This window comes from Chrysoperla carnea, chromosome 5 (genome assembly GCF_905475395.1).
Source record: "Chrysoperla carnea chromosome 5, inChrCarn1.1, whole genome shotgun sequence".
In the NCBI taxonomy this organism is placed as follows: Eukaryota; Metazoa; Arthropoda; class Insecta; order Neuroptera; family Chrysopidae; genus Chrysoperla; species Chrysoperla carnea.
Window position 1 is genome coordinate 63,099,827 of NC_058341.1, and position 8,356 is coordinate 63,108,182.

The window sequence follows — 8,356 nt, forward strand, 5'->3', positions numbered from 1 at the left end:
ACGAAACCCTCAAGCAAAGATTGATCAATGAGTTTTCGGATTCAAACAACAAAACGAGTGAGAACGCTTCTTACTGAACTAGAGCTGGGTGATCAAAAACCCACAGTACTCCTACGACGAATGCGTGCCCTAGCAGATGCCAACATCAGTGACGAATTCCTCAAACCAATGTTCCTCAACAGACTTCCAAGTTCAGCTAAACAAATTCTATCCATCAGCTCAGACAGCCTAAATAAGATCGCCGAAATGGCGGACAAACTACTCGACGCCGCACCAATCAATTACAAGCAGCTCAGAGGTCACAGGCGATTTACGACAGCAAATACACGAGTTGACAGCTGAGATTTGACGGTTAAAATTCAATCGAAGTCATTCACGATCTCGTTCACGCAATAACTATCAGTCACGATGCCGATCACCATCGCCCGACATATGCTACTACCACAGACGCTTCAGAAGAAAAGCCCGAAAATGCCATGTCGCTTTACGGGTCAAGTACAGCAATCGAAAACGAGAAAGCCAGTCACTAGAGGTGACCAGTGACCCAGGCCTCAAACCTCAGCGTCGCCTATTTATTTTCGATCGATCAACCGCTTAGAATTTCCTGATTGACACAGGAGCAGACATCAGCGTGCTACCAACCAAAAACAAAGTCTACAATGCTCCAGCCGAATTCAAGCTATAAGCAGCAAATGGAACAACAATCAACACATACGGCGAACAGACCTTACAGATAGATTTGTTATTTTATATATATATTTTTTATATATATATATAAAATTGTTATTTTTCACTCAAACTATTTCCATTCATTTGGGAATCGTTTGGGAGGATTTAAGAATATAATTTTAGAATTTGGGAATTATTAGTTTTCCTGTAATTAATGATTCTTTTTTCAGCGTATAGTTAGCAGGTAGGAAATTAAATTCACTTAATTTTTATGTTATTCGAAAGGAAATCATTTGGGAATTACAATAAACACGGTTTCAGAGTTTGGGAATGTATAATTAATTAATTACACCTATTTTTTAGTTGATTGATAGGTTATGTTAATTAAACGTACACCTGAACAACCAACAACCATTGAAATGGATAAATTATTATCAAAACTAATAGATGGCCCTACACGAATATAACGTGTAGAGCCACCTGGAGAAAGGCACCTTCAGAGAACGAAAATAGTAAAAATTTTACAGGGAGTTGCAGATCTGTTTTTAATTAAAAATTATAATCTTTGACAAGTAAGAATAAAATTTTTCGATATCTAGAGTAAAGTTTTTGAAAATACCGATATATTCTCGGTTATTTGTTTATACCATAGAGATGCAGTGTTGCAAGCTCAGCAATTTTATTCTTCTTTAAATCGGCAAAAAAAATGTTCCCAACAAACAAAATTTTTGAGAGGGCAAATAATTTAATATTTTAATGGCAATGGTAAAAATAGAAAAGTTTTATGGTAAAAATAGAAAAGTATTTTAGTAATAATGCTGTCTAGTAGCTTTTTGTGGTTTTCTATCATCTGTTTAGTGGTCTTGAGAATTGAAAGTTGGCAACCGTGTTTATAGGTTTTTACCATTGACGTTTCATATAACTGAAATGTCAATCAGTCGGTTTTTATAGCACGGTCGTATATACGACCGTGGTTTATAGCTCCGTATACTTAGCAGATAAAATTGTTATTTTTCACTCAAACTATTTCCATTCATTTGGGAACCGTTTGGGAGGATTTGGGAATATAATTTTAGAATTTGGGAATTATTAGTTTTCCTGTAATTAATGATTCTTTTTTCAGCGTATAGTTAGCAGGTAGGAAATTAAATCCACTTAATTTTTATGTTATTCGAAAGGAAATCATTTGGGAATTACGATAAACACGGTTTCGGAGTTTGGGAATGTATAATTAATTAATTACACCTATTTTTTAGTTGATTGATAGGTTATGTTAATTAACCGTACACCTGAACCATTAATTGTTATATAGCAGTATGGCGCCAATATTCAAATATTACTGAATAATTTATTTTATAATTTATGCAAATGTTAAGTTTAATTTTTCATTAAAACTTTTCTTATTCAATTGGGAATCGTTTGGGAAGACTTAGGAATATATATAATTTTATTATTTAGAACTGATTAGTTTTCATTTAATTAATTAGTTCTTCAAAGCGTATACTTAGAAGATAAAAAATTAAATTTTTCATCATTTCTTCGTTATTTGAAAATAATTTACATGGTGACTAATCTAATTAATTTGGGAATCACATTTAGGCATGGCAGGTTGGCCATGCCTTTAATGGGGTCGAGTTAGGACGGGTCTGCGGGTTTTTGGCCCTTGCGTTCACTCTGTGATTGAATTCACCCTGTAATCAACAGGTTGGCCATGCCTTTAATGGGGTCGAGTAAGGACGGGTCTGCGGGTTTTTGGCCCTTGCGTTCACTCTGTGATTGAATTCACCCGTGATCAACAGGTTGGCCATGCCTTTAATGGGGTCGAGTTAAGACGGGTCTGCGGGTTTTTGGCCCTTGCGTTCACTCTTTGATTTGATGTCAATCATACTTTTAACGGGATCGAGTTAGCATGAGTATCGTAAATTAATAGTTGTTTTTGGCTTTCATACTATCCATTAATTGTGTCGTCAACCCTATTTTTGCATGTTTACACAAACAAGATAGATGTCACATGTTGACGCCATATTTATTTTGAAACTTAATACTTAAATATTTAAAAATATTATTTTATTGAATATATTTTTATAATTTTTGTATAATTTTAACATATTTAATAATAAAAAAGGTAAATAAAATACCAAAAAATAATAATAAATAATAAATAAGGTAAATAAAACATATGTTTAATTAACTTAACCCATATATTCCATTTTAGGCATAAATATAACTTGTATTAACCAAGAAAATTCATATTTTCAAAAAGCATATTTTCCTGAATTAAAGAATTTTTCGGTATCGTCGCATACAGGTTCATAATCTGCATGAAAAATGCTTGAAAATGTTTTTTTTCCTAGGATGTTTTATAAGAAAAAGTGCTAAAACTGAACTTTTACCAAAATTAAAAAATATGATACGTAAAATTGAACTCAAGTAAGAAAAACTAATTTTTGAAAACTATGCACTTTTTAGAATTATTTTATGCAAAAAAAATTGGTCGTTACTGTGGTTTTTGTAAAAATATTTGAGTTCAATTTTAGGAAAGTCATACTTTTATGTCATTTAAATTACATACTTGTTTTATGATAAATAATTAATTATTGATACAATATTAATTATTTCATACTTATAATTACTTATAATTACTAAAACAAGTGAAAAGAAACAATTGACTGAGTTAATTGTTGAAATACCATGTATAGACAGTGTTCATGCGCAATCGTTTGTTTTTTTGACGTCACGTAAATAACAAAAGATATTCACTTTTAAATAGCTACACACACACTGATATTCCTATATTAATACATACTATAAAATTTCCGCCTAATTGGCGCCCTCACGGGTAAACGGTGATGTTTACGAAAAAATGTTTCAAACAAAAGTTGTTTAATTTTTTATAAGAAACATTTTTTACATTAAACTTTTGTTCTATCTCTAACGGTTTACAAGATGGGTCCTACGGACCCAAGACCCAATTGACCTATGATGCTCATTTACGAACTTGACCTCAATTTTTACGCCCTGAGTACGCTGTAAAAATTTCAGCTCGATATCTTTTTTCGTTTTTGAGTTATCGTGTCCACAGACGGACGGACGGACGGACAACCGGAAATGGACTAATTAGGTGATTTTATGAACAGCTATGACAAAATTTTTTTTCTAGCATCATTATTTTTAAGCGTTACAAACTTGGGACTAAACTTAATATACTATGTATATTTCATATATGCATGGTATAAAAAATATTAGTATGTATGATTCTCTATAAAAATTAATTAGATGTACTACCGAATTTGACATGGCATCCATCCTTAAACCTTGAAAAAATATTAAAAATATAGAGCTCAAACTAGTTTGACTTAAATAATAATATTGTAGATAAAATATATCATCTTATTTGTTTAAAATCTGATTAAAATCTTGTCTTAAAATGGGAAATATAAATTATAATATGTTGATATGTTATTAATTTAATAATGTTATAATTTTTAGTGCTTTAATTATGGATCGTCGTAATAATCGGGGTAGAAGGCGCCGTTTAATTCCTGCGATTCGTCATGGAAAACTGGAAACAGCAAGGGAGTTAATAAATTCTTACGAGCTGCCATGTTCAGAATCATCGCCAAAAGGATATGATTTACTTTGTGATGCTCTTGATAATAAGCATTCGGAGGTGGCTAAATTACTTTTAACAAGCGGCACTGCAGTCAACAGTAAAGAAAACAACTATCAAAGCACTTCTGAGACTCCCCTTCATTTTGCTGTTATGAATGGTGATATAGAAATTATGAAGATGCTTCTAGTCAGACGTGCTAATATTAATGCTCAAAATATCTATGGCCAAACTCCACTCCATAAAGCGATTGAAAAGAATGATCGAGTAGAAATTATCGAATTACTTTTAAAACATGAAGCTGATGTTAATGTTAAAGATCGTAATGATCAAACTCCACTTTATGTTTCGATTAAAAATAATCGATTAGAAATTATTGAATTACTTTTAAAACATAATGCTGATGTTAATGTTGAAGACGAAGACAGAAACACCCCACTATTTTATGCTATTCAAAATCCAAATTTAAAAATTACCAAGCTACTTTTAGATAATGGAGCAAATGTTAAAGATTATCCCGAGCTATTGAATATTGCTGTTAAGAGGGGATGCACGGAAATCGTTGAACTTCTTTTGCAACATAATGCTGATGTTAACGCTACCGATGAAAACGGTTACACAGCATTGCTTTCAACTTTAAGTGATTTTTATCAAGATTTTTGTAAATTACGTCCTGATAGAGATTCTTATGTTAATAATATAAAGAGGAAAATTACTAAATTGCTTCTTAATCATGGTGCTAATGTAGACGCTGAAACTCGAGGTGGTTGGACGGCACTTCATTTTGCTGTCTACAATGGATATTCACAAGTTGTTGAAGTTCTTTTAGAATATAATGCAAATGTCAATGTTAGAGAAAAAAAAAATCTCGAGACACCACTCCATATGTCTGCACGAAGAAAAAATGTAGAAATTTGTGAAATGCTTTTGAATAAAGGAGATGACGTAGATGCTGGGGAACGGAATGGATTGACAGCGTTGCACATTGCAACACTAGAAGGTTCCAACGAGATTGTAAAACTATTGCTTGAACGTGGTGCCGAAGTTGATTCTAAAACTAAATATAATATTACACCCCTGTATTTGAGTGCTCAAAGAGGTCAACAGGAAATCATTGAAACTCTCTTGAAATTTGGTGCTGATATTAATTGTAGAAATATGGATGGCAATAGAGCACTCCACATTGCATCTCAATTTGGGCATGTTAAAGTTGTCACAACTCTCCTGGAGTATGGCTGTGATATTAATTCTAGAGATATAGATGGCAGAACAGCACTCCACATTGCATCTCACTTGGGGCATAATGAAGTTGTTACAACTCTCTTGGAGTATGGCTGTGATATTAATTCTAGAGACAAGGTTGGCAATATAGCACTCCACATCGCTTCTCACCAAGGGCATAATGAAATTGTTACAACTCTCTTGGAGTATGGATCTGATATCAATATTATGACTTACAACAATCTTACACCTCTTGATTATGCTAAAACTGCTGAAAAAGCTAAAACTATTGAAATTCTTAAACGCCACATAGTTCAAATGAAAACCGCCAATTTATATGTTAGTCAACAAAATTTGCGTTCAGTTGATGAAATTTCCTTTCCTGATTTTCAGGAAAAATGTGAGAATGAAATAACAAGCATTAAGAGCGAGAAGATGAATAATTATAATATTTCATTTTATGATATCTTGACAAAGAACACTGACTCATTAGCAATATGTTTAATTGTTTTATTTATGATAATCTTTTTTCATGTAAATTAACATTTATCGAGTTAATTAACCTCTTTCATAAAATTCTAGGGGATAACCTTTACGAAAGTATTGCTAGGAGTGAAAATTAAAGTTTTACGGGGACATACAGTCGCTACTTAGTATTAACATTCCAATGTACTTCGATTAACGTAAACCTTGATGGCTTAAAATTACAGATGTAAAATCCACTAATTTGTTTTGTACCGGAATATTATGCTAGACAAGCTAGAGAATACCAAATTTCTATTTTAATTTAAAATAAATATTTACAACATATTCAATTTTTTTTATTGTACAATTATTTTTTTATTTTTCGCAGCAGACCTAAAGCAATAGAACTTTCCTATTAAGAAATCCTAAACGAATAAACCGATTTTAATTTGTGTTTTGTTTCGTATGGTAGGTAATTTAATGGAGAGTGTTTTTAGATATGTTTCAAGTGCGAGTTCAGGGTTCCGTATAAGGAAAAACTCAAAAATTGACAATGATCTTCAAAATCGATTCAGTTTAAGGACAAAAGTAATTTAATGTAAAGTGTTCTTAGATATGTTTCATGTGTGAGTGAAAAATTTATCGGATTTTTAAAAAATTTTGTAAATTTCACTTGTTTTAAAAACTGTTTATTATATTGACGAACCTAAATACTGACTTTTGTTCAGGGTGAGGCTTTACTATCCTTCAGGACAGAAATTTTGTGCTAAACTGCATTTCGCAAACTCCCTGTGCTCGATAAACTTATAATTTTTATGATATGCAAAAACTCAAAAAATAAAATTTATCACAATAAGGTATTTCACTATTTTTGAAAAAGTACTTCAAAATGTTGATTTTGATAATAAAAAGCCACCAAAAATTTATTTCAGAAAAATACACACGCTTTATTGCCAAAAACTTGAATTAAATTTTAAACCTGTCAAAAACGCGCGCATCCAATTTGATGACGTAATATGGGTATCACTATACGAAATAACACAAATAAGTTTGACAGAAATATTCATAGACATCTGATTATAATAAATATAAATACTTATTATCTATGGATATATATTATACCCTGCTGTCTACAATGAACTAACTAATGGTTTATGGTTCATACCGATATGACATCACAGCAGGGCTTACCCGCATTTTAGGTCACGTGATATACAGTTTGAAAATTACGATTTTTAATTTTAAAGTTATAAAATAAAAATGTGCTTTTATGACTCGTAATCGGAATATTTAAAAATATTTTTACATAAATTTTAACTTTTTTTAAATTTCATAATTTATTTTTGACTAACGATAATACCCTATTTATCATTTTTTCTCCAACAAATGAATAAGTTGAAATTTAAAATGGAAAGACTGGAACATACAAAAAAAATACAATTGTTTAATTAAAATTTTTTGATTTATAGAAAAACACCAAGTATCAACAATATTTAAAATTTACGCAGCCACAAAACAGGATAATTAAAGTTTAAGAAAGAATAATTATGCCATATTTTATTCATAAGCCGGGATATCGAAGATCGCTTTACGCCCCTCTAAAATCTGATCTCTCTAAAGCGATCAACCGTTTACGGCCATGTTATTATCTCTATGAGGTAGTCACATACAGTTTATAATCTCCGTGACCCGGACACCCGTAAACTATAATATTTATTATTTCATAATTAAAATAATAGGGAATATTCATGAAATTTAAATTTGGTTCAAATATTTTTCTTCTGTAACTTTAATGACTACACATTTCAACTAAACCATTATTTTAGTAATTAAAATCTTTTTAATTACTTCAAATTAATTAATAAAAGTACAAATTCAGTGAGGACATTTAAAAATTTCTAAAACGGAAATTCAAATTTTTATACGGACGTGACATGATAGTACTGACATGTCAAATTTCTTGATATACTGTATGATATTAATTACTTACATTTTATATGGTATTACATTAAATTATATTATTCTGCGGCTTTTTATTACAAAACTTAATGATAACGAGTGTAAATTCTGTGATGTAAATTCATTTTTTTAAAGTGAAAATTATACATTGAACTGTCGCCAATTGACAGATCACGTACTTATACGTCATCAACAGAGAGCACAAAAAAACTGCGTTTAAATATCTCAAAATTATAATGTATTTTAAATATTTGCTTACACTTAAATACAGTATTTTTAAGCAGTATTTATATTTCTTACTTTGTTATAACGGTGTTAACAATGAATTAAAAATATTAAAAAAAATACATGAATATTCCCTATTGCGCATAAATAACGCATTCGAAAATTCTTTGCAAAATTATTGCGTGTCTACCCCTTGTCGATACATAA

At 30.9% G+C, this 8,356-nt stretch overlaps 1 protein-coding gene across 1 annotated transcript; it reads left to right on the plus strand.

Moving 5' to 3' along the window:
- The first annotated feature begins 905 nt into the window (after positions 1-905).
- Positions 906-6,236, plus strand: LOC123300991 (serine/threonine-protein phosphatase 6 regulatory ankyrin repeat subunit C-like). Its single transcript, XM_044883695.1, has 2 exons — positions 906-913; positions 4,159-6,236. The coding sequence occupies exon 2, from the start codon at positions 4,169-4,171 to the stop codon at positions 6,041-6,043; it is 1,875 nt and encodes a 624-aa protein (XP_044739630.1). The 5' UTR covers positions 906-913; positions 4,159-4,168; the 3' UTR covers positions 6,044-6,236.
- The last annotated feature ends 2,120 nt before the right edge of the window (positions 6,237-8,356 follow it).